General features: G+C 36.7%; 1 protein-coding gene across 1 annotated transcript in view; it reads left to right on the top strand.

Moving 5' to 3' along the window:
* Positions 1–27490, top strand: part of LOC120246388 (dystrophin) — a gene marked incomplete at its 3' end in the record, with an annotated part of 432795 nt that overhangs the window by 202941 nt on the left and 202364 nt on the right. The window contains exons 10-11 of the mRNA XM_039253866.1: positions 23030–23131; positions 23276–23383. Of these exons, the coding sequence (XP_039109797.1) occupies positions 23030–23131; positions 23276–23383 (210 nt within the window). The remainder of the gene's footprint in view (positions 1–23029; positions 23132–23275; positions 23384–27490) is intronic.

Below are 27490 nucleotides of genomic sequence, written 5' to 3'. Positions count from 1 at the left end.
CTTGGCTAAATAACTGAGACGAGTAACTTATATACAATATTCAGTCCTGGAGGACATTACCATATCTCCTTCTAAAGTATCTGCATTTTGTTTTGTGTTGTTTTGTTTTGTTTTGTTTTGTTTTCGGAGAGTACTAGCTATGTTGTTGATGTGTCCCAGGGGTTGTGCTGTGTAACAGAGGTAAAAGAGTGAATAAAAAGAAAGTTTGTCATTACCTTCCTAGGTCAGGAGTGAGTAATCTGTGAGCCTGCTGCCTTCCTTGGAACCTAGAAACAATGGTAGCCATTTCTCAGGCTGTTTCTTTGATCAATGCTAATTCCTGTCATTGGTGCTAACCATGTTAGGCTCTGTGACTGCTCTCTTGTTTCTTGCACTCAAGCAGAGGAAATAGATATGAATCAAATATTTACAAAAATGAGCAAGTAGTTAAAAACAGACACAACTTATTTCTATGAAGGGAAGGAATAAGATTTTCTGAGAACACACTAATCTGACTTCAACTGAAATTTGAAGGCAAGGATTGATTCCCTAGGAGAGTATTTAAGCTGGGGTCTAAAGGATGTGTTTAAAGTGCTTGTAAAGGGGATTGGTGGAGGTAGGTAGTTTCCAGGAAGGGGAAACAGTTAATCAAGTGAGCCTGGCATCCTCAAAGAACTGAAAAAAGGGCAAATTTGACTACAACCTTGAGGTTCAGAAGAGTGATGCTAGAGGAGGCTTAGCAGACAAAAGGGACTTGGGGCTTACCTAAGAGTTAGAACTAGTGTGCGATGCTTAACTCCACCAAAATTCAGTCAATAAACAAGTATTGAGCAGCAGCTTCTTCCTGGATGACAGTTGGGACTACAGTGGGCGGGATGAGCAGGGGGAAAAGTCTTGGCACCTCGTGTCCTGGACCTGCACCAATCAGATGCAATGAAATGTAAAATTATGGCCATGATGAGTTCACTGAGGCAAAAGCATACATCGCTAGATGACCTATCTTACTATAGAGGGTCAGGAAAGTAGAGGTTAGATTAGGCCACAGTGAAGTGTAGGAAAGTGTTCTGTGCAGAACAGTATTTATTCATTCAATAACCATGTCTTGAGTGCTGCTAGCTCCCTGCCAAGTCTAAGATTTGAACTTAAGTATGGGTAAAACATTAATTGTTTCTCTATGAAGCTTACATTCTAAGTCCATGCTATAATAAATCAGCAAGTTTTATACTATGAAAAAGGTGATAAGAACTATAAAGAAAAAATACACTGGGTAAGGGAGCAGTTTTACATGGGAGTGCTCAGGGGACGCTTCCTTGAAAAGTTGGCATTTAAGTAGAAACTTAAACAAAGCAAAAGAGGTGTTTTGAAGGTACACAGGTCCTTTGGAGCCTTTTATGTTTGAACTATGGGAGAAAGACTATAAATGAAGCACAAAGAACACCTATTGTTCTAGGGAGGTTTCTAGTAAAAAAAAAAAAAAAACAGAAACAGAGGCCTCTAGTTTATAGAAGCTGTTCTATGGAAACATCTTCTAGAGAAAAGGCAGAGCGATTGAATTCCCATTTGTAGATGTTCTTCTTTACACATCAGTGTTTGAGAGTCCAACTAGATGTGTTAATATTGTCTAAGGCACAGACCCATGAGAGTTTCTTCATATAAAAGGCATTTGGAATATTTTGTGCATTTAGCTTCATTTTACAGTTACTGCCTACTCAGCAGATATGAACAGACAAAGAGGACATCCAGATGGCCAACAGACGCATGAAATGTTGTTCAGTGTCCCCCATCACCAGGGAAATGCAGATCAAAACCACACTGAGATACCACCTCATGCCAGTCAGAGTGGCTAAAATGAGCAAATCAGAGGACTCTAGATGCTGGTGATGATGTAGAGAAACGGACACCCTCCTACACCGTTGGTGGGAATGTAAACTGGTGCAGCCCCTCTGGAAAACAGTGTGGAGATTCCTCCAAAAATTAACCATAGAACTCCCCTATGACCCAGCAATAGCACTGCTAGGAATTTTCCCAAGGGATCCAGGAGTGCTGATGCATAGGGGCACATGAACCCCAATATTCATAGCAGTATTCTCAACAATAGCCGAAACATGGAAAGAGCCTAAGTGTCCATCAACGGATGAATGGATCAAGAAGATGTAGTTTATCTATATGATGGAATACTACATGACAATGAGAAAGAATGAAATCTGGCCATGTGGAGCAACATGGATGGACCTTGAGGGTGTTATGCTGAGCGAAATAAGTCAGACAGAGAAGGACATATACCATATGTTTGCACGTATAGGAGGATTAGGAGGAACTTAACGGAGGACCAAGGGAGAGAAGAAGGAGGGAAATAGGGGGGAGTGGGAGGGAGGCAAACCATGAGAGACTCTTGAATGTTGAGAACAAACTGAGGAACGATGGAGATGGGGGGGAGGGGAAGGGGGGTGATGGGCTTGGAGGAAGGCAGTTGTGGGGATGAGCACTGGGTGTTATATGGAAACCAACTTGACAATAAACTATTTAAACAAATAAAGTTACTGCCTACTATTTTGGAGAATTAAAGGTATATCAAAAGAGTGTATCAGACAAGCATCCTTTTCTGAATAATAACGTAGAAAATATAATTTTAGAACAAATTATCAAATATATGCATGCTCAGTTTCTTGCTTATCTGATAAAGTTACTAAACTTATTTACTGCATAAAATAATAATTTTTCGAGGTAAGAAAGGTCTCTGAGAGCTAAAATACATTCACTATAATGAAGACATGGAAACCAACTTCATATCAGATGACAGTAAACAATTTATACACATATGTGGTATTATTAAGACAGGTTTTGGTGGATTTATTAAGTTGGTTGATCCGGTGGAGTGGAATGAATATAAATTATTTTGATTTACCTAAAATGTTTTGCAAAGCCTTGCCTGATACATCTATGGATACATAAGGTCAGCCTTCTTGTCCCTCTATGGGGTGGTGGAGAATGTCTGTGTTTTAATATATTCTTTCCTGGTACCTAATTTATGTGCAAGAGAATTGGACTGAAAATGATTGAATTCCTTTATTCAAACTGCAGCCTCAGAAAATTTGGGAGAAAGAAGCCATTTGAGGATTTAGCTGGGACACTGTACGTTTTACCCGAACTGGAGTGTTAATGCATTATTTCCTCTCCCACGTGACTTTAGAATATTTACAGCAATGTCCCGTAAAGTCAGAGTGTCGCATTCAAATGTCATATACTTGTCTTTCATGTTTTAAATCAGAAAAGGTATGTTTATTGTTTAAAATGTTGCTGCTTGTGAAAGGTAATATCTTTAAATCAATGAATAAGTTTTTGATGAGAAAGGTCTGACTTCCATCCATACATGTATGTATATATATACACATGTCTGTATAAATGTATATAACTGTACAAATGTACACGTATGTGCATTTGCATATTTAACACACACACAAATGCCTGTGTATACATATATGGAGGGAGAGATAGACACTTCTTAGGCACAAGATTAGTATTAAAGCAAAATAATACAGATTCTTAGTAAGATAATGAAATCCTGGACATGGTATAGTATCTACATTACAAGGAGTAATAATTATATCCCGTGTTGGTTTGAATATACTTTGTATTTTAGAATTTTAGCTGGATTTTACCAGGATCATGGCATCCTCTAAAGAATGTTTATAGAACCGGGGATTACTTAATTTTAAGAAAAGCCTAAGCAGAGATAAGGGATACTTATTGTCTTGTAGAAAGAGGAAGCCTTTTCTCTGTGTTACTCCAGAGGGTTGTATCAAAAATAAGCAGAGGTTGATAAGCCTGGTTGTCTTCTGCCCACATCTCCTTCCTGAGCCCACTTTCTTCTATCCTGCTTTCTTCTGAATAGATCAAATCCAATTTGAAATCCAAAATGCAGCGCAGGCTTAACAAGGTGAAAATTAACTCTTTCCTCTCTACCTTCCTCTGAACTTGCTTCCTTGACTGACTTCCCACTTGTGTTATTACACACCATTCACTGTCACCTGTGACAGAAACCTGGAATCATCCAGACTCATCCCTTTCCTTTCCCTGTGAGCCCTCTACATTGTCATCAGTCACAGAATTTCTTCCTTGTCTCTCATAGTCACTATTTCATCTTTGTTCCTGTCACTGTTTAACCAAGGTAAAGTCCTTGCCTGAATTCTTACTTCTCTTTAATCTAATTTCTGCATTAAAGTCAGTATTGGCTCTCAAAAGCCATTTGTTACAGTTTCTCCTCTATTTAAAATCATTAGTCCCTTTCCATTCCCTATAGAGTCTGATCCCTTAGGCCTGCAATGATTTTTATTCCTCAACTCCTACCTCTCTCTTAATATGTGTCTCCTTTTAGCCCCCAATATCCCTTAACCTATTTTCTATTTCTGTAAGCCATTTTCGATGCTCTCTATGTCACTGCCCTTGTATATGCTTCTCCTGTTGCTCACAGTACTCATATTGGTCATCTGCTATGAAAACTACTTCACGTAGAAAACTCAGTTTGAATTTTTCTCCATGAGGTGGTTTTTTTCTACTTGGTGATGACTATTCCCTTTTTGAAGCCATTGCGTATCATAATTATGTCTCTGTTGTTTGGAAGGAAAATAGTCTGCTGGAAAGTAGTTGTTCAGAAGGGCTCTAGTGTCCTATTCTCTATCAGGGCTTGGAAATGGGTTTGCAATGAAAAGTATTTACAGTACATACCTTTGGGATAATTTGGGGAGGGAAAAAGTCTATGGAATGCTAAAGCCTGTAGAATTAGGAAATAGAGATTATCTGTGAGGAACAGTATGGATGGAAATATTCTTGACATTTATAGTTTCTAATTGTTTACTTGGTGAATAAAAAGCATGTTTTAAACAAAGTTTAAATGTAATGGGAGTACTTTCAGTAAAGTCAAATGTCAACAATTGTTACCCATGAAGCAATAATTATAATTACTAGCACTTTTATGTGCTTATCTTTTTATTAAAAATTTTCATAGTTTGTATGAAAGGCTATCCCTGTTTCACAAATGAAAAAGCCAATGCTTAATGAAGTTAAATCCAAGTTCATATAGCCTTCAGGTCACAGAGCTGAGACTGGTAGCCAGATCTGCATGATTTCTCCTAACCTCTCAGTTTCACAGAAGAAAACTACTATGTGATGTTGAGAAAATTATTACAGGGGAAATATATGCAAGTATATTGGAATAATAATATTCTTTACGAATACTGTGAATATAAGTATATATGGATGAATATATTGGAATGATTATATTCTTTATGAATGTAATTCTGATATAGTCTAAAGAGAATTCTGGCCTTTTTGGTCTCTGAAGGGAATCTAAACTTCACATTACGGCACAAAATTATTTTTTTTTATCAGAGTATCCAGAAAAATACACAGATCATATTTTAGGTTGATGATGTCACAAAAGTAACATACCTGTAGTTCTGCACCCAGATAAAAAGATCATCTGTTGCCAACAATTGAGACACTCCTGTTAAGTCCTATCCTAGTAGTCATAAACCTCTCACAGCTCTTCACAGTTACCCTCTATCCTGATTTATAATATCTCAGAATAGTTTTATTTTTAACTTAACATAAATGCAATTGCATAATATATAGTTTTGTAACCCTCCCCCCCCCTTTTTTTTTACCCAATGTTATGTTTCTGTGATCCCTCCATTATGTATATAGTTGGAGTTCATTAATTGTCATGGCTGGATAGTATTCCTTCTTGTGAATATACAATTTAATTATAAGTTCTTTTCAGAAAATTAGGGCTCTTTTCAGTTTGGGATCATTATGAATAACGCTGCTATGAGCATAACTGTATTTATATATTTCTGGAATATATGTATGCTTTTGTATTGGATATATACCTAAGATTAGAACTCCTAGATCACTGGATATATGCATATTTGGCTCTATAGGCATTTCACAAGAGTTTTCCAAAGTTGATGTATAAATTTTTACTGTCCTCAGTAGTGAATCAAGGTACAAATTGCTTCATAGCTTCTTCATTACTTGATATTGGCAGATTTTAAATTTGAGCTTTTATGGCGGTTTTATAATGGCATGTCTTGTTTTCATTTGCATGTAGCAATGACTCATGAGATTAAAAGCAGTATTAACAGCTGTTACATTGGCTATTCGAAATAACCTATTTTTTGAAATGCCTATTTGTCTGGTGGATTATCTGTATTTCTCTTAGTGATTTGTTGTAGTTATTTAAAGTATATATATTCTTGGTTTTGATCCTTTATTGATTATTAACCATTTCATTTTTTTTGCTTTTATAGGCTCCTTTATCCTTTTACCTTTTAATGATATCTTTTTTAGTAAACAGAAGTTTTAAGTTTAGTGTAGTCTACTTATTTTCTATTATGGTTAGTATTTTTTTGTCCTGAGTTAAAAATATTTTTTTTTACTCTATGACCCAAAATATATCCTCCTGGATTATCTTACAGGGACTTAATTGCTTTACCTTTCATATTACAATCCATCTAGTATTTCTGGTGTGAGGAAGGGATGAATGTCCATTTTTTTTTCTCATTTAGATGAAATAGCAAATTTATTGCAAAGACCATTCTTTCCTTAATGTTCTTCATTGTCACTTTCAGTCAAATACTTATACATAAATGGGTCACTATATGTATTCATATATATGCTTTTTTTCCTCATATATATGTATTCACACACATGTATATATATGTTTTAATTACTGTGGCTTTATGATCAATTTTGACATCTGGTAGTATTGTAAAAGAAAAATTGAACTAGTTGGTAAAACAGGCAAAGGGGAATTTATTCAAGACTACTGCAATTAGGAATCAAGATTATTGTAATAGGGAAGAGATTGAACTCAGTTCCACTGAACAAAAGGCAGACAAGTTTGTTAAGTGCTGGAATGAGCTGGCATAAAAGCATTGGAGAACTTTTATGGGGTTGGGTAATCAGTACATTTAAGCGATCTCTGTTTGCTAATTGTCCCTTATCATAGCTAGGCTCCTAGCCTACCAAAGTTTGGGAGACAGGGGTATTGTCTTTCTTGACATTTCAAAAAGATGCCTTTCAGGTCCTTGAGAAAGACTTTCTTGGGCTATAGAATATTTACATCTCAAAGGGGCAGCGGAAAAATTTACAGTTCAAAATTCTCTAAGGTAAGTGCTCTAAGAAAAACAAGGTCGGAGGCCTATAGCCAAAGCTTAGTCAAGATGAAGGAAAGACTAAATCTGTCTTGGCCAATGTAAACGCTTATGTTTGTTTTCTCCTTTTAAAAAAGTATCTTGGCTATTTTTGTTTATTCACATTTCCGTACAGATTTTAGAATCAGCTTGTCTGCCTCCAGCAAAAAACAAAAACAAAACAAAGCAAAATAACCCTTCTGTGATTTTAATTGGGTTTTATTCACTATATAGATTAATTTATAGTGATTTTAATTGGGTTTTATAACTATATAGATTATTTTGTAGTGAATTAATATCTTGATTATGTAAAGTACTTCATTTCATGAATGTGGAATAGCCTTTCATTTATTTAGGCCATTATTTTCTCTCAATAATGTTATACAGTTACCAGGATAGTGAGTCTTAGACTTTTTATCAGATCTATTCATTTTTTAAAAATATTTTTGATAAATTTGCTGTTTTTATAAATAGAGTCTTTTTAAAATTTCATTTTCCGTTTGTCTTTTGCTGATAGGGACAGATACAACTTGATTTCTGTTCCTTGGCTTTGTGTCCAGAGATTATGCTAAACTTACTTATAATTTGAATAGCTTATCTGTTGCATCACTCTATTGTATGTATCCAGGTTGTAAGTAATGATAGTTTTGCTTCTCCTGTTCCCATCCATGTTCATGAAATCAGTTTTCCTTGCCTTACTGTGCTGTGTACTCTAGTACAGTGAAATTACTGTTGATCGGTTTCTGAAGGTGAGGCTTTTAGTAAATCACCATAATAAAGCATGCTATTTCCTGCAGGTTTGTTGTAGATTCTTTTTATTCCTAATGGTCTAAAAGGCTTTGTCATTACTGGGTGCTGAATTTTATCAAACATTTTTTTTCATGATCACTTGAGATGATCATTTAGTTTTCTTCTTTATTCTCTTAATGTGTGAAATCACACTGCTTCATTTTCTAGTGCTAAAATAGCCTTGCATTCCTGACATACACCATAGATGATATGCATAATCTTTTGTCTTTGTTGTTAGATTTCTTTGCTAATGTTTGCTAACATTTGATTCAGAATTTTCTCATTGGGTCCATGAAACATATTGGCCTATTGTTTTCCTTATTTTTTTAAAATTATTTTTATTGTTTATTTATTTTTGAGACAGAGAGAGACAGAGTATGAGTGGGGGAGGGGCAGAGAGAGAGAGACACAGAATCTGAAGCAGGTTCCAGGCTCTGAGCTGTCTGCATAGAACCTGATGCGGGGCTCGAACTCACAAACTGCGAGATCATGACCTGAGCTGAAGTCAGAGCCACCCGGGCGCCCCTTGTTTTCCTTATTATAAGTTGCTAGGTTTAAGCGCCTGATTGTGCAGGCTTAGGAACTTGCCGTTTGTGCCTGGAATTTTCTTTGTTGGGAAAGTTTTAAATGAAAGATTAAATATATTTAATAGACATAAGATTTTCCATTTTTCATTTCCACTTTTGGGTTTTATCTCCATTTTCCAGATTTTTCCTTTTTTTTTTTTTTTTGTCAGTTTCAGTAGTTTGTTTCTTTCTAGGTATTTGTGTTTGCCTCTAAAATTACAAGTATGTTCATGGGGCGCCTGGGTGGCTCAGTTGGTTAAGCAGCCAACTTCGGCTCAGGTCATGATCTCACAGTTTGTGAGTTCAAGCTCCATGTCGTGCTCTGTGCTGACAGCTCAGGGCCTAGAGCCTGCTTCAGATTCTGTGTCTCCCTCTCTCTCTGCCTCTCCTTCACTCATGCTCTGTCTCTCTCTGTCTCAAAAATAAATAAAACATTAAAAAATACAAGTATGTTCATATAAAGCTCTGTTTAGTCCACATGGTATATAATAATATTTTTAATTAGTTATCAATACTTGAAGTTTAGGAAATGTGATACAAAACTATAAAGTTCTAGCCTCTGTTGGAAAAGCAAGTGACCACATCCTTTGACTCTTCCTGAATATTAACCTTGGTAGGAATCAAATAGTTCTGGCAACTTTAGCAGGAGCTCTCCATTTAGCTATAGTCCCCATTACTCCCCATTCTCTTACACCTAGATTATTTTGTGCATTTGATTATGTGTACACATTAGAATTTGTGATTCCTTTTTTAAAAATTTTTAAATGTTTATTTACTTTTGAGAGAGAGACAGAGTGCAAGCAGGGGAGGAGCAGAGAGAGAGGTTGACACAGAGAGAGAGAGAAAGAGAGAGAGAGAGAGAGACAGAATCTGAAGCAGGATCCAGGCTTTGACCCATCAGCGCAGAACCTGATGTGGGACTCGAACCCATGAACTATGAGATCATGACCTGAGCAGAAGTTGGATGTTTAATTGACTGAGCCACCCAGCCACCCCAAATTCGCAATTTCTTATAGATGGCATATTTCAATGCCTAGAGTTAGAATGAAGCATAGAGGACTTTCTGTTTTTTCCTCACTTGATTACAAATAAGACACATGATAGATTATGCTCTTGGTTTAAAGTTCTAAAGTAAAAGATTTTCAACTATTGTATAAAACGTAAACCTCAATAAAATATAGATAAAATATGAATAATTAGTAGTTTTAGTGTCATACTGAAATGTTTTGCTGTATTCTCTATTAAAATTATGTTATGCTGTAGACTTATCATACCTGGAAACAAAAGCTGATTTTTTATCAGTGACACTCAAATATTTACCAATCACAAGCATATACATAATTTATCACAGTTTTTGGAGCATTTTCACATTTGTTGACCTGTCTGACCCTACCAATGACCTGGCTAGGAAGGTACCAGGGCATTGGCTATTATCTCCATTTCACTAGTAGGAAATCTAAACCATAACAAGATTAAGTGTTCGCTGAGAGATAATACCTCCTTGGGCAACAGTAGAATTGGGACAAGAATTCAGGCAATCTTTACTTCATGCTTGGTGATGTGTCCCAGACTCAGAGATTCTGCTATAAGACTGATGCCCACTGTAAGTATTAAAGATCTAGAATTCGAGGTGAAGAAGATAGGACTTCACATGTGAGTCTGTCTTCCTCTGCCTCTTCAAATTTACTCTAAGTAGCTCTGTTGTTGCCATAAATTACTGGCAGGTAGTTATTTAACGAAGAAGAAGGAAAGAAGTTTCTAAGACTGTTTAAGTCTAAGAAAGTCCCCATATCGATAACTCTTGTGGTGGTACTCAGCCTGAGACATTTCTATACTGTGTGGAGTTCATGTATTACCCCCAGGAGACATTAAGCATGAAGGCAAGGAACACTCCCCTCAAGAAGGTCAGAGCCTGTGAGGCCTAAAACAATAAGTAACAGTAAAACCTTAAACCACCAAAGAATGTGCAGGAGTGTAATGGACACTGAAAGGATGTTGGAATGCTCCTTAGGACTCCTGTTCTTTATTTTCTGGTATCCCAATTCAATAGACTTGTGGGAGTGGGAGAGTACAGAGTTTATTAAGCTGCCACAGAACATTAAATAATAGCATGCAAATAATAACAGCATCAACAACCGAGCCTTTCCAGATTTATTCATTAGCACCTTATAAACTCATAAAAATAAATAATATATGGAACTGACTGCAATGGCACAGGGGAACATGCTTCTTCAAGTTCGAAATCTCACTATGTTTTTAGCATAATCACCAAGACAAAATTTCATTAACGAGTCAGACAGTCATATTTACCTTTGAAAAATAAGTCCCTGCAAAAGAGCACATAGTCTTGATCGGGGAGTGTGAGTATTTTCTAAAAATATCTTAGGCAAATATGGAGTTAAAATGTCACAAATGTTTTTAGATGAAATTATAATGTTAGGCTTCAAATCCTTGTTAAGTAGGTTAGATAAAATGTATAGTTAAGTCTAGTCAAACTTCTGCTAAAATTAAATATGAAAAGACTCAAAAAGGATTCTGCATGTGTACATCTCACTTGGTTATATAGCACACATTACAAGGCAGATTGAATGTTGCCTGTTCCACTGAGTAAATGACATCATGAAAGAACACAGACTTGTAGCCAGATGTATCTGAGGCCTGATCCCAGAAACTCAATCCTGTGGCTCCTGTGGCTTTAGGCACGTTACTTAACTCACTTCAGTGTCTGGTTCTCACTTTTTTTTTTTTTTTTTTTAATTCTCAAGTGATTCATCTCTTACATGTGACACCCAGTGCTCATCCTGAAGAGTGCCCTCCTAAATGCCCATCACCCACTTAGCCCATCCCCTCAACCACCTCTACTCCAGCAACCCTCGGTTTATTCTCTGGATTTAAGAGTATCTTATGGTTTGCCTCCCTCTCTGGTCTTATCTTATTTTTCCCTTCCTTCCCCTAGGATCGCCTGTTAAGTATCTCACATTCCACCCATGAGTGAAGTCATAGGATATCTCTCTTTCTCCAACTGATTTATTTTGCTTAGCATAATACCATCCAGTATCATCCATGTTGTTGCAAATGACAAGAACTCATCTCACTGTCCGCTTGTCACCTTTAAACTACACATTGAGAAGTGGCAGTCACAAGTTCCTGGAGTGTAGTCAAGAATCCTACAGGATCATTTAAACAGAAGTAAGAATGTTATTTTCAGAGAAGCCTACAGTTAAGTGTTTCCCAGTACATGAGTACATGTGTTTCCACCCTGGACCATATGTTAGACAGTGAGGTATAAGGCATGCCATTTTATAATATGCTACTTTGGTTAACAGTTTGTAAAACCATGTAACATTGAGAAGAGAATTCAAGAGTTGGCTAAATACTAGTCAGTAATACTCTGCCCCATGTCTAACCTCATAATGGGTGTTATTTTATTTCTTTCAGTAAGGTACTTGATAGTATTTACATTTCACCATCAGTAAAGTGAGGTTGTTTATCTTTTTTAACTCCATAATTGTTTATAAGGTAGGAAAGAAAAATCAAGAAAATGTCATTTATCAAAAGGCACATTACGTATAAAATTCATTTAGCTGGAGAGCATATTCCAGGGTCTTAAACTAAATAATATGGGCTGCTTGCTGTCTCCCTTTCTTATAAATCCTAGTTGCTGCTGTGTTGTGTGGTCTATGGCACATAATTGTTTCTTTCTTAGTGGACATAGTCCTGGGAACACTTTATCTCGTAATGCCAATCTTGATGGGTACAGTTTAACTCTTACATTCTATCACTGGCCTCCATAAATTCAGAGGTCAAGGTACTTAAGTTTTACCTTCCAGGCTTGTGAGATTTTCCTCAGTTGCCTTTATCCAATGTTCCTCTGATGGCCACTTTTCACTTTTTCTTTGAAAACCAACTCACCCAAACAAAGGAACTCAAATGAGAAATGTTCTTGGCATGTATAACAATATGGGATGTAAACTGAATGGAAGAGGGAAAGTTTCCCCATTGTGGATCTAAGCAGAGATGATAATGGAGTTGTGATTTAGCCCACGAAAGCGTGTTAGAGTAAGTGAACTGACCTTTGGCTTCTCTTACTGCCGAGACAAAATGACAACATAAATAAAAATTAATTTCTTCTTATCACTTTATGAGATGTTATAATTCATTTTCACTTAGGTGCATTACGTTTACCTAGCTTCACAGAAATATGCATTATTTCTAAAAGCTTGAAAGATTCATATATTTAAATGGAAACTCAGAGAGACTTTTTTCTCTAGAGCAGAGGTTACTAATTGTACTATAGTGATTCTTTAAAAAAAACTATTTAGCTTTCCATCAACCGCATTCGATCCAGTCTTTGAGACTTGTCTAACAACTTAGTTACATCCCTTTAGGCAATGATAGGAAGCAGCATCTTTGAGTGATTATAGAGCTGACTGATAATCTTCCAATTGTTTAGCTCTATTCTTTGTAATTCAAATCAGCACCAATATTTCTAAGTAATAACCAGATAAATCCATAAATTCAAGCACTGTGTACATCCATTTATATTTGTGCATATGGCATTACAAAAATCTACCTGTGGGCAAACATGTCCAGCATACGAGCAAGCAATTTCTAATTCATTTATCTAATTTTACTGAGGTGAGTAAAAAGCTTCATGCCTATATTATAACAGAAATGACTTAGATTCACTTCATTGAGGGTTTTTTGAGAGTAAGATAGGTTTAAGCAGTGGAATGTATTAATAAAGGATATGCATACTCTCTTGTGTTGGAAGTCTTTAAAGAAGAATATACTTGAAATCTAAACAACTACTTGTAAAGATTTAATAAGTACCTTTGTAGTATGAGTAGAGTAAAATAGATGACCCTTGCAGGTTCTTAGAAGATTTGATATAAACATGATGATGGAAAAAATGTAAATAACGATGAGCACTCATATTACTTATTTCAAATTAAAATTTACCCGTACACAATCTTGTTTCATATTAGTAGTAGCTCTTTAAGGGGTTGATATGATTTTTTTGGGGGACAGATGAAATGATTTACCCGTGAATTTCTTCAAACTCACTTGATTTTCTTTGGGAGTAGGGGATAATAATAACAAACTCTTAAAGAAATGCCAGAATCACTACAAGAAAATGATGTGTTTATATATATATATATATATATATATTTTTTTTTTTTTTTTTTTAATTTGAGAAGCAATCCAAGCAATTGACTGACCTAACACTTAGGTCTACCTTGTTTGGTTCTAGATACTTGTGTCTTTCCCCACATGAAACACAAAACTACAAGGTGATAACATTTATATATTTGGGAAGTTGAATCACAATAAATTATAAAAAATCTCCTCTATTTAAATGATTTTAAATAATTTTATTCTAGTAATTGAAATGTGTTTTCTAAAATTTTCCCACTATAGTAAATACATCTTTACTTTCTACAACTTTAGTTTTATGAGATATTTTGTAATTCCATGGAATCCATCTCTCTTAAATATGTCTTTTTTATTAGTTTGAGCTGCTGTAACTAAATACCAAAGACTGGGTGGCCTAGACAACAGAAATTTATTTTGTCACCGTTCTGGAGGCTTGAACTCTAAGATCAGGGTATTAGCAGGTTTGTTGCACCTGTGGTCTTTCTCCTTGGCTTACAGATGGACATCTTCTCACTGTGTCTTCACATGTTCTCCTGTGTGCTCACACATCTCTGATGTCAGTCTATGTGTCCAGATTTACTCTTCTTATAAGAATACCTGTCAGATTGAATTAGATCCTACCCTAATAGTCCCATTTTAAACAAAATCTCTATGGGGGCGCCTGGGTGGCTCAGTCAGTTAAGTGTCCAGCTTCGGCTCAGGTCATGATCTCACGGTTCAGCTCAGAGCCTGGAGCCTGCTTCAGATTCTGTGTCTCCCTCCCTCTCTGACCCTCCCCTGCTCACGCTGTCTCTCTCTCTCTCAGAAAAAAAACAAAAAAACAAAAAACAAAACAAAACAAACAAATAAAAAAACCCATTAAACAAAATCCCTATGTAAAGGTCCTATCTATAAAAGCCTTGTCTCCTAATACAGTCACATTCTATAGTAGAGGGGATGGAGCTTCAGCATATGAATTTTAAGGAAATGCAGTTCAAATGACCATCAATTAATAAATGGATAAAGAAGATGTGGTACACACACACACACACACACACACACACACGTTAGAATATTACTCAGCCACAGAAAGAATGAAATCTTGCCATTTACAGTGACATGGATGAAGCTAGACATTATTATGTTAAGTGACATAGGTCAGTCAGAGAAAGACAAAAACCATATTGTTTCACTCATAAGGAGAATTTAAGAAACAAGACAAACAGTCATAGGGGAAAAAAGAGAGAGACGATCTAAGAAACAGACTCTTAAATATAGAGAACAAACTGATGTTATCAGAGGGGAGAGATTGGTGGGAGATAGGTGAAATAGGTGATGGGGATTAAGGAGAGTACTTGTGATGAGTATGGGTGCTATATGTAAGTGATGAATCACTAAATTCTTCACCTGAAACTGATATTTCACTGTATGTTAACTAACTGGAATTTAAATAACAACTTTTTAAAATGTTATAAATGTTTCAAAACATAATTGTAGATATATATCAGAATAGTTCTGTGCTGAACTCATTGAGACATACTGCATGTTATGCATCCTTCAACTAACATCTTTTCTGTTTAAGATACAAGTCTTTGTAGATGTGTATAATCATAGGGAAATAGCTATATTTTTTAAAGTTTATTTGTTTTGAGAGAGAGAGAGAGAGATCATGCACGAGTTAGGGAAGGCCAGAGAAAGAAAAGAGAGAAAGAGAATCCCAGGCAGGCTTCATGCTGTCAGTGGAGAGCCCGACACATGGCTTGAATTCACAAACTGTGAGATCACGACCTGAGCCAAAATCAAGAGTTGGACAGTTAACTGACTGAGCCAACCAGGTGTCCCTGAATAGCTGCATTCTTAACTCGCTGAAACTATAATGCATCTTTTTGCTAACCTCTTCTTTCATTAAGATATAAATGTTTCTAAGTAAAATGTAGATGGAAAAATAAAAATGAGACACAGTTCAGCCCATAACTTCTTTATTCTGTTGTTCATTTTTGACATACACTGAGTGTTCAGTAAATATTTGTTATATAAGTGGACTCATGTTGGATGAATGAATGAATTAAAGTCTGTCATTAACTGCATGTTAATGTAAATATTGGTGTGGATGAATTATAAGCATTCAGTAAATTACCAAAATTATCTATTATAATTATTGGAATACCAAAGACACTTCTTAAAATAGTTTCTTGGGCGCCTGAGTGGCTCAGTCGGTTAAGCGTCTGACTTCGGCTCAGGTCATGATCTCAGTTTGTGGGTTTGAGCCCCACGTCGGGCTCTGTGCTGACAGCTAGCTCAGAGCCTGGAGCCTGTTTCCAATTCTGTGTCTCCCTCTCTCTCTGACCCTCCCCTGCTCACACTGTCTCCTTCTCTCAGAAATAATAAAAAAATGTAAAAAATAGTTGTCCTAAATAGGTTGACTGTGGATCTAAAAGAATATTTATTATTAGTTTCATTCATATAGTAAAAAAAAAAAAAAAAAAAAAAACAAAAAAACTATAGTGTAAAGTAGTATTAGCATATTTTGGAATTTCTATAAAGTTGACAACCTTAAGGAATCTAGTATATGCAGGTCTTCATTTGAAAAAATGTTTTAGCTTATTTATTTATTTTGAGAGAAAGAGAGAAAGCACGAGTTGGGGAGGAGGAGAGAGAGAGTCCAAAACAAAATCCCAGTCCCATTCTCAACTTGGGGCTCGAACCCATGACCTGTGTGATGTCTCTAGCCGAAGTCGGACACTCAATGCACTGAGTTCCCCAGCCACCCCTATTTGGATTTACTTTATAGGATGTCCTACTAAAATCAATAAATTGTAATTGCCAATCTATGAGGTTAAAAACCTATGCTGCTCCTTCTTTGGACACTACCTTCTTGTGTCCTGTAGCACTGGAGAGACGATACTGTGCCTATTTAGAAGTCTCAGTACATTTTCTTTCATTTATGAAGAAGGTGCTCCAGTTTGAATATGTCTCTCCTCACCTTCACTCCCATCTCCAGTGGGATTGAATGGGTTTAGCCAACAACTCACAATTTGGCCTTTTCTTTCTTTTTTCTCAAATCAGGTAAATAGTGTAGTTTATGACTATAAGAGGTAAGATTTTCTCTGAAGCTAACTTTTTAAAACAACTAAGCTAGTAACAGACACGTTACATACCATTTTACCTGATGTGTCCTGACATAGGCACTAGGAAGTTCGCTTAAGGAACTTCTAATGTTTCAGAAGAAAATCCCCAAAGTTGGTTGTAATAACTAAGTGGCTAATATTGTTGAATTCATTGATTTATGTTAGCACGCTTCCTTTGGGTATCTTGCATTATTATTTCAGTGCTCTGGTTCCTGACATAAACTAACATAATTCAAAAGGAGTAGAGAGTGAAACTATAAAAAATATAAAAATGAGTTACATTATGTTGAAAGCAATAATATTTTATTGACATTTCTGGTAAAAAACTGAAAACTCACTTGTGACCATGGTGAATATGAGTACATGATCATTTTCATACTGTTAGTAAAATGTTTATTGCTACTCCTTACTCAGGCACAGGACTCCCTTTTTGAAAAGCTGGTAGGGTAAGATGGTTTTGAAAAAATTAGGTGGGTCTTCAAGCCCTCCTAGGAATAGGTGGATTTTTTTTCATGATGCTAAGTGCATTTGTATTATTTGAAATATATATCAGTATCTTCTAGATAGGTGAATCCAAACATGTAGCATCAACATGTAGCATCAAATATGCTACAGATTATGGCAAAATTTATCTCAGATACCAAATGTATTTGTAAAAAACATGAATTGCCAACATTTTTTCTAGCCTTAATTCTATACAAAATAAAACATATCTTTATTTTGAGATACTTTTCATTGTGAAGATCTGGTAGCTATGGGAAAATAATTCTGTTATTTACACTAAAATTAAAAAAATGAAGTTTTTAGACTCTGAAATGCATCATAATGGAATTAAAATAAATGATGCCTAATTTTTGTCTTAAAATACTCCCCTTGCACAACTGTCATCCAAACATGTATTTTCTCATCTAAACACCATTGGTAGTTGGGTATATGACAGTACATCAGTAGTGGGAGGGCCATAGCTGTGGTGGCAGCTGCAGTGGAGGGTAGAGCCCAGGGGAAGGGGGTGTGGTGAGAAGGGCTACACTACAGGCTGTCATACAAGACAGCATCCCTCTCTTACATATGAAGCTCACTGAGATGGCATTATGGGCACTGGGAACCTGACAGAGCCACAAAAATCTACAGTAAACCCTTCATTTGCAAACATAATTTGTTCTGGAAACATGCTTGTAATCTAAAGCACTTGTGTATCAAAGTCAGTATTATTATCAAAGAAATAATGGAAACACTCCACAACCCCAATATATTCATATAAAAATGATTACAATATTTTAATATGATGTGAAATAATCGAGAAAATACAAAATATAAAGGAAAATAAATTAACCTGCACTTACCTTTGAAAGCATTCGTGGCTGATGTGAGGAAGAGAAGGGTTATTGTGTAGGACGACTTTCACTATCACTAATGGAATCACTGCTGGGTCACTCTTGGCTCAACAGAATCTTTTTTCTTTACGTACACCTTTAACAAGGAACCTACCCAATGACCTAGAATGAAGTACAGCATTCCTAAGCCTAGTCTTGTCTGGAAAAGCAAAGGAGCTTGCTTTTTTCACTTCCATAGGAGCTTGGAAGTGACAAAAAATATTACACTAGTGCCAGTTGTGGGCACCTTCCAACATTCTGAAAAATCACTGATTTCTGCCAAACAACCGTGGCCTGAGACTGAGCATCCAAGCATGGAAGACAATCACCCACAATCCTGCAACGAGAGAGAGAGAGAGAGAGAGAGAGAGAGAAGATCCATTGGCTCACTTGTGCTCATGTGACATTCAGTGTCATGTACCACTCATATTGCAAGACATCAGTCGTTTATCAAGTTAAAATGTTTGCTAGTCTTTCAGAACACTCACATAAAAGGTTACTTGGAATTCATGGTTTTACAGTAATTCCTTCTTACCCTTCAATTTAGTTTCAGGGTTCCAGGAGCTTGTCAACATTCCTAAAAATGATCTTCATAATAAAGTGTTTGGCTTTACCTTCTGTTTGTCAAATGTGGATAAAGACAACTCTCAGGTCAGCCTTGACTATGTCCAGCAAATGTTCTCTAGCTCTGGAGCCTCCCAGCTCCTTTGCAAGATAAAATCACAGTATGTGCAACATCCACTCCTATCAGATGACTGGAGAAAGAATGCCTGAGGCAGAGGAGGAGTCCCGCAGCAAAGCACAGAAGTTATCAAACTTGGTGGACCATATGTAGAGCAAAGAGTGCAAATTCAGAAAGCACCTCAGGCTGTTTCAGATGTAGCACCTGAAAGGAAATGGTCACCCTCCCCCTCCAGGAATATTGCAAATATGATTCAAAAGACACAGGGCAGCAGCAGTATTTCTCATGGGCCACATAGAGACAGTGTGATTCACTTGTTGTCACTGAAAGCCCACAAGAAATCTGAGCAGAAAGGTGTTGTCAGTCAACAAGATGGGAACTCCCTCCGAGCAATTCTGCAACAGGTAGCCAATCGGAATCCTAAGGGCCTCTTGTATAACGTAAAGTATGTTTTTAAAGAGCATCAAAGAGACTGGCCTGGATACAGTGAAGTAAACAATCAGAGTTAATGCTCTGGAGAAAACTAAATTTATCTCAGAATGCTGCCAGAACTAGCTATTCAGAATCTCCGGCATGTTCTAGTAGCAAAGCCGTATCTTTTCCTCAGAAATGGCTCTTGGATTTGGATTTCATTGATCTTTTAATGATTAAAAATATCTCAAGTATCTCACTTGACAAAGAGTGCCTCCAGCAGTCAATGGTCCTTGGAATCCCACCCGTGAAAAATCTGCTGCAGGCTCCCTGGGGCGCCCTGCAGCTGCTGCCATCCCTACCCCTCACTGCTGCCTTCAGTCCACCTGCCTATCTCCAGTGCTCCTCAGTCTAAGTTCTTACTCCACTTCGCCTAGCACTTCAGAAGGCCGGAGGACTCAGGCCCTATCTGTTGACAATTTTAGTCAAAACAGTAGTCTCTATGAGGACCAGCAAGACAAATATTCTTCTAGAACTTCTCTGGAAATACTATTCTCTGGTTCACTTCTACTAAAGTGTCCAAAGCCTATGGAAGAAAACCATTCAGTCTCACAAAAAGTTAAAAAAAAGTCTAAAAAAAAAAAAAGAAGGACAAAGGTCAAATTAAAAACCACAACTTTGCGACACCTGAAGAAAAGGAAGAGTACCTTAAAAGAGAAGAGGGACTTGCCAAGCTGAAGAAAACTTCAGTCCAGTTAACAGTGAAGGAGTTAATGAAGGTCGCACTGCCTCTATGGAGCCTTCTTCCACAATTGAACTACCAGCTTATTTGATAAAATAGATTCCTATCTTCTCTGAGCAATACTGGAATTATAAGTATGACTTTAAGAGTGAGTTTGAGGAGTATAGGGCCTTGCGTGCCAGGATGGAGACTGTAGATAGAAGATTTATCAAGCTTGATGCACAACAAAATTGGTTTCTCTGGGCTCAAAAGAGAATCAAAATGTTCATGAAGAAGTCTTACAAGAATATCAGAAGATCAAGCAGTCGAGTCCCAATTATCACGAAGAAAAATATGCATGCAATTAACTTCATAACAAGCTGGCTCACATCAGAACAAAAAACACAAAACACTAATAGGTGAATTTGACCACCAGCAAGTAGAGTCATGGTGCTAGACCTGTATTTCATGGATCCAATTCTGGGTTGTCTGTTCTATTCCATTGGTTTTTGTGTCTACTTTTGTGCCAATACCATACTGCCTGGGTGATTACAGCTTTGTAGTAGTGGCTAAAGATTGGGGTTGTGCTGCTTCCTGCTTTGGTTTTCTTCTTCAATATTACTTTGGCTATTCAGGGTCTTTTGTGGTTCCATACACAATTTAGGATTATTTGTTCTAGCTTTGAGAAGAATACAGGCGCAATTTTGATTGGGTGTATTTAAAGTTCCAAATGAGTTGTTCTAAGATTCTAAAAAAAAAATGAAACTTTGCTTGTTGCAAGTTTCAATGTTAATAAACTTGAGTTATTTTTTTTACCCATTGCACTTTGGTTCCCTGAATCTATGAGGCTGTTTTTTCTGCCCCTCCCCCCAATTTATGTTTTTCAATAGAAATATATTTTTTTTAATATTTGACATACAGTGTCAGTACTTCACATGAGTTTTTTTTTCCTTAAAATCTTGTGTTTATCATTAGAAATGATTATTTAGGTAGTATGTTTAAAAGAAAACCAGTAATGTACAAGGTGAAAAAGTTTTAGATAAACATAAGCCTATTTCCTGATATTTCTTAATGCAAATTCTTTGCCGTAAAATGGTAGTATACTTAGAAATTCACACAAAATATAAAAAAAGTTAAAACATTATTTTGGAGCATTAAGGAATAGAAAGATATATGAGCATTTGTATGCGTACAGATATGCTCACACACACACACACACGTACATACAGGCTGATTTGATTTAGAACAGTAAATCCACCCTTCAAGTTAACCCCCCATTGGAATGGTTGTCTTAAGGTGTTCGCTAGTTCTGTACATGGTGTGGTTAATCATTAGCTACATTGCTTCCTGCTTGGTTAGAGCAATGGGAAGCATACTGTGGCCTACCGGTGTCTGAAAGTACATGCTCAGGCTACATTTGGGCAGAGGTGATGTGCATGTGAGTGTGCATGGAGGAAAAAAATGCTACTAATCTCAGTAGGTCAAACCCTCAGGTAAGCAACTGATGAGCGTTACCATACGGGTTTCTTTTTTCTGTCAATTGTTACTTCTCTTGTGGAAGACAAAAGCATTTCCATTTCAACAGTTTGGGAGCTTTATTAATGTTGGACAAAATCAGTGTTATGAAAATGAAACAGATCTATAGTTTCGGTCAAAGGTATAGAATTAAACATGTAGGTAACCTACTTATATAGTGCTACAAAGCATTTTTTGAAGAAGAGATATACAAAGAAACTATTAACGGCATGAAATGTATCTTTAAAGTTTTTTTTTTCTTTTCATCCTGGGACCCAGAAATATAAAGAATGGACACATTTAACCATATCATATTGTGATTCATCAAACAGCACAAACTTTCATTTCATTGAGTTTATCTTTTAATGTCGACTTAAACTATCATTTGTTTTATCATGTGGGAACATAAGTAATGTGGTCAAAAATGCAAGGATTTTGAACTAATGTCGATTCAAGTTGTGTTGTCTTATTGTATTGACTTTTCAAAGTGCTGCCTGTTGGAAGCACTGTTTGCAAATCTCTTGTGAAATGTTTGTCAAAATTTTGGTAGTATCTTTAATAAAGATGTTTGTCTCCAGCAGCCAGCAAATATATACATATGTACAAAAATATATACATACATACCATTGGTAGTTGGTTTACGTGACGTATTAAAATAGTGTGTGTCTATAAATATTAGTAACATGCTATGGAGATGGCAGTTACTACACAGGGAATATTACAGTTTTCTCTCTTGAATACTTTAGAGACAGAGAGATTTTAAATAGTTTGTAATAATAATCTAGATAATTTTTAAAGTCCACATGTGGATGTAATTTAAATTGAAATTTTCTTTTACAATTAAGACATTAAGCAATTCTAATTACACAGGATTACTTCCCAGAAGAGTCTTTAGGTATTCTATTTAGTAGTCAGACTTTTATTCTTTGGGATATATTTTCAGATCTAAGAAAGATACCCATTTTGTATATTATCCATGCAAAATCCTCTTTAATTCTATATTTATGTCTTAGCTCTGTTTAATTTACCACAGAGACATTTCAAATAGTGGTATGATAACCACCTCAGACTTCTTATAAGTATCTTTACTTTTCACTGTAAGATCAAAGAGTGAGTGAAATAATCTCAAGACAAATGAAAGGCATACTACTTATGTAATTATAAGCAAATCATGAAGGGTGTCCTTTACAACTCCTAGTATACATAGGAGACTCATGATTGCTTTTATGATTCATTCATGCAATTTCATTTTATTTTTATTTTTGAATATTTATTTATTTTGAGAGAGGAAGCAGCGGGGCACTTACAAGTTGAGGCGGACAATGAGAAAGAGGGAGAGAGCGAGAATCACAAACAGGCTCCATGCTGTCAGTGTAGAGCCCAGTGATATGGGACTCTATCTTACAAACCATCAGATCCTGAGTTGAAATCAAGAGTTGGATGCTTAACAGACTGAGCTTCCTTATTCATGCAATTTTAAATGAAATTCAGTTAACAATTGTTTGCTGATGTGGTGATGGGTTGTTTGTTCCCCAGGTACTGGGAGATCGATGGGCAAACATCTGTAGATGGACAGAAGATCGCTGGGTTCTTTTACAAGACATCCTCCTGAAATGGCAGCGTTTTACTGAAGAACAGGTGAGTCATGTGGGGAAATTGTATCAGTGAGAGATACGGTAGATGTTAAAGGGGTAAAAGAAAACATAGGATGATGTAATTATGTAATAAGTAATGATCGGTAATTATTAATGTTCTTTTTTGGAATTATTTTATTTCTTTCAGTGCCTTTTTAGTGCATGGCTTTTAGAAAAAGAAGATGCATTGAACAAGATTCACACAACTGGCTTTAAGGATCAAAGTGAAATGTTATCAAGTCTTCAGAAACTGGCTGTATGTATTTTTTAGCTTTCAAAACTTTTTTCTAAAACCCAACAATTGACAGTAACACCATTATCTGATCTCTTTTTTTTTTCTTTGCAATCTTAAACCAAATGCTCATTGTTCTGGCTTACATTGTAGTCTATTCATTTATATCATATTGTAAATTTTCTTTAAAATAGCGACAGCTATATTATCTTAAACAGCTTGGGCTGGTATAACAGAATTACCATAGACTGGGTGACTTAAACAACAAACATTTATTCCTCACACTTATGGAAGTTGGGAAGTCCAAGATCACTGTACCAGCAGATCTAGTTTTTGATGAAGACCCTTTCCTCATTTTCAGACTGCACCTTCTTATCTTGTGTTCCCATGGTAGAAAAGATAGGAAATTTTTGGTGTTGTTTTCCCACCTTTATTTTTTTCAATTTAAATTTTAGTTTATCTATAGTGCAGTAGTGGTTTCAACGGTAGAATTCAGTGATTCATCACTACATACAACACCCTGTGCTCATCACAAGTGCTCTCCTTAATACCCATCGGCCATCTAGCCCATCTCCTATGTTTTTAAATTAATATTTAAAATATAAATGTAATTGATGTATCATATTATATTACTTTCAGATGTACAGCATAATGATTCAGTGTTTGTATGTATTACAAAATGATCACCATGATTAGTTAACATCTGCCACCTACACAGTTACATTGACTTTCTTGTGATGAGAACTGTAAAGATCTATTCTCTTAGCAACTCTCAGATACACATTATGTTATTTTTAACTGTTGTCACCATGCTGCACATTACATTCCCCATACTTACTTATTTTATCACTGAAAGTTTGTACCTTTTGACCAATCTTCACCTATTTCCTCCTCCTATAAGGGCTTGAACCCTAATGTGAGGTCTCCACCCTCATGATCTCATCTAAACCCAGTAACCTCTCAAAGGCCCCACCTCTTAATACCATCACATTTTATGTATGTGTGTGAGTAGAGTTCAACATCTTTTTTTTTTTAATATTTTTTATTTATTTCTAGGAGAGAGAGAGAGAGAGAGAGACAGCATGAGCAGGGGAGGGTCAGAGAGAGAAGGAGTCACAGATTGAACCAGGCTCCAGGCTCTGAGCTGGCAGTCAGCACAGAGCCCGACGCGGGGCTCGAACCCACGAACCGCGAGATCATGACCTAAGCTAAAGTCGGACTCTTAACCGACTAAGCCACCCAGGCGCCCCTCAACATCTGAACTTAGTGAGAACACAGACATTCAGTCTATAACATCACACCCACAGACCCCCCCCCGCCAATTCATGTCTTTCTCACATGCAAAGTGCATTCATTCTATCTTAAGAGCTCCATAAGTCTTAAATGGTTCCAGAATCAGCTCTAGAGTATAAAGTCCAAAGTTTCTTAATCATCTAAATCCGATGTGGTAAGACTCCAGGTGCCATTCATCCAAAGGTAGACTTCCTATCCAGCCGTGACACTATGAAACCAGGCAAGTCATGTGCTTCCAAAATATGTTCGTGCATCAGACATAGGATGGACATTCCCCTTCCAAAAAGGAGAAAAGAGAAAGAAGGAAGGAGCGACAGGTTCCAAATAGATCTAAAACATAGCATAGCAAGGAACATTCCATTAGATCTTAAGCCTCAAGAATGATCCTCTTTGGACTGATGCACTGCCCTCCAAGACCACTGGAGAAGCAGCATCACTGCCAGGGCTCCACAAGTTAGCCTTGTCTCTTCAATTCCACAGGGCACCACCCGGGTGGCCCTCTGCAGCAGCCCTACCCACAGGCTTCTCTGCAGTGGCTCTACTCCTGCCATACTGGAGAGGGGCATCCTGCCCCACAGACTGAAGAGGTAGCCCCACTCTTTGAAACCCAGGAGGCACTAGCCCTGCTCTCTGGGCCTGGGGTGGGAGTGGTACCTCTTATATCTCGGAATCACCTACATCATCCCTCCCTTTTCTTGAGGAATAGCACATGTTGGACAGCCTTCCTTCATTCTGTCCATTTTTCTCTGTTTCCTTTGGTCTCAGCGGGCAGTGTTTCTGTTGGTATAATCCCATCTCCATTCCTGATTTCTGTTGAGACGATTCACTAGGTCTCTGGTTCCCACCCACACTAATCTTAGCACGTGGTCAGTCAGCCTTACCCTTAATGTTCTCTTCCGAACATATTTTCTCATTTTTTTGCAATATGGATAGGCCAAGGATTGGCCACATCTTTAAATTCTAGTGCCTTTATGCCAAGTGATTATTGTTTAATTCATTTCTCTCTTCCCCCATTTTCCCATGAGCAAGAGAAATTTTGCCACTTTACTTAGATATCTCCTCAGCTAAATATTCACTTTCATCACTCACAAGCTCTACCTTCTGCAAAATGCTGGAACTTGAACACAATTCACCCAGGTTCATTGCCTCTTTATAACCACATCATCCTCCCTCCAGTTGCCAATAATATAATCCTCATTTTCATCTGAGACCTCATCAGAATGACTTTTGCCATCCATATTTATACTAATATTTTGTCCATTTTAATTTTTGTATTCTCCAAAAACAGGACACTTTCCAGGTCTCCTTCTCTGAGCCTCACCAGAATTGGCTTTAGGAGTCCTTTCATGGCAATCTCCAGTTTTTCTAACCTGCACCTTGGAGATCTCTCAGCCTCTACCCACTACTCAGTTCCAAAGCTGTATATGCATTTTTAGGTATTTGTTATAGTCATACCCTGCTTCTTGGTACCAATTCCTGTCTTAGGCATCTCAGACTTCTATAACAAGATACCATGAACTGGATGGCTTACACAGCAGACATTTATTTCCCCCACTTCTGAAAGCCCCGAAATATGAGATCATGGTGCCAGCAGATTTTGTTCCTGGTGAGGTCCATTTTACTGGCTTTTAGACAGCCACTTCTAGCTGTATCCTCACATAGCAGAATTAGAGGAAGATCTCATGTCTCCTCCTCTTCTTCCAAGGGCACTGATCCATCGTGGTGCTCTACTCTTTTCTCCTCATCTAAACCCAGTTACCTCCTCAAAGCCTAGGCTCCTAATACTAACACAGTGGAGGCTTCAGCCCTCATTTCATGAATCTTGGAGGAATATGAACATTAATTCCATAAGATGCAGGCAGATTTGCAACTATGCTTTTCAAAAAAATTGTAATTTTGAAAAAGATATGGCATACCTAGAATAAGACTTCAGTTGAAAAGGGTAACACTGAGAAGTACATAGGAATGTCCTGTGAAGTTCTAAACAGTCTTTGGTTCTAAAGTAATAGTCTAAATTAAATGCTTTGAGAAGGAGAAGGATATGATATGATTATCCTCACATAAGGGGCTTATACCTGCATTTGGGAAACTAGACACAACGTTGAAGCAAACGAACAGCATGAATTATAAGTGCCTGTGTGTTTTGAGAAATGAGGCAACTTTTGCAATAAAAGAATATCACAGAGGGCTTCAGTGAGATATTTCAGTGTGAGTGGCAACTTAGAGGATTAGAAAAGATCTCTAAAGCTTCTCTTCCACTGTGAACTTTAGTATTTGGCTGTAAAGGAGAGCACATTGTAATATCAAGAGCTTAATTTTTCAAATAAAATAATCCATAGTTAGAATATCTTCTTGTTTTGATAAAGCACTTCTCTTAAATGCTAGCTCAGTGTTAATTTTAATATAAAACAAAGATCTGTTGTAAATAACATCTTATAATTTTACCTAAATGAATCTATTTATATCTATATTTATATTGTATGACATAATTAAATCATTTGTTTAAAGCTAACCCTAAATATGTTTCCCCAATTAAATTTATACCATTTTACTAAATATTGATTTGTATCATGCATTTTTGCTCCTTAGTTACTAATCCTTGGGCTTTTAGTTTAAAATTGATTCACAAATATATTGCTTGTCATTACAGGCTAGCTTGTTATAAATAAGAATTCACCCCTCAAAAAATATATGCTTTCTGGAGTGATTTCATCACTAACGACAGATTTCAGAACAGTGAACTGTATTTGTATCAAAAGAATACAAAAATGTCAGTGATGTATTTGTAATTTTTTTTCCACAGCTGATGGGGAGCCATTGAGAACTTGATAAAATTCA

The sequence above is a fragment of the Hyaena hyaena genome, unplaced genomic scaffold (genome assembly GCF_003009895.1).
Source record: "Hyaena hyaena isolate Hyena2069 unplaced genomic scaffold, ASM300989v1 scaffold_470, whole genome shotgun sequence".
NCBI lineage: Eukaryota > Metazoa > Chordata > Mammalia > Carnivora > Hyaenidae > Hyaena > Hyaena hyaena.
The sequence above is the reverse complement of the archived record's forward strand: the minus strand, read 5'-3'. Positions and strand labels throughout refer to the sequence as shown.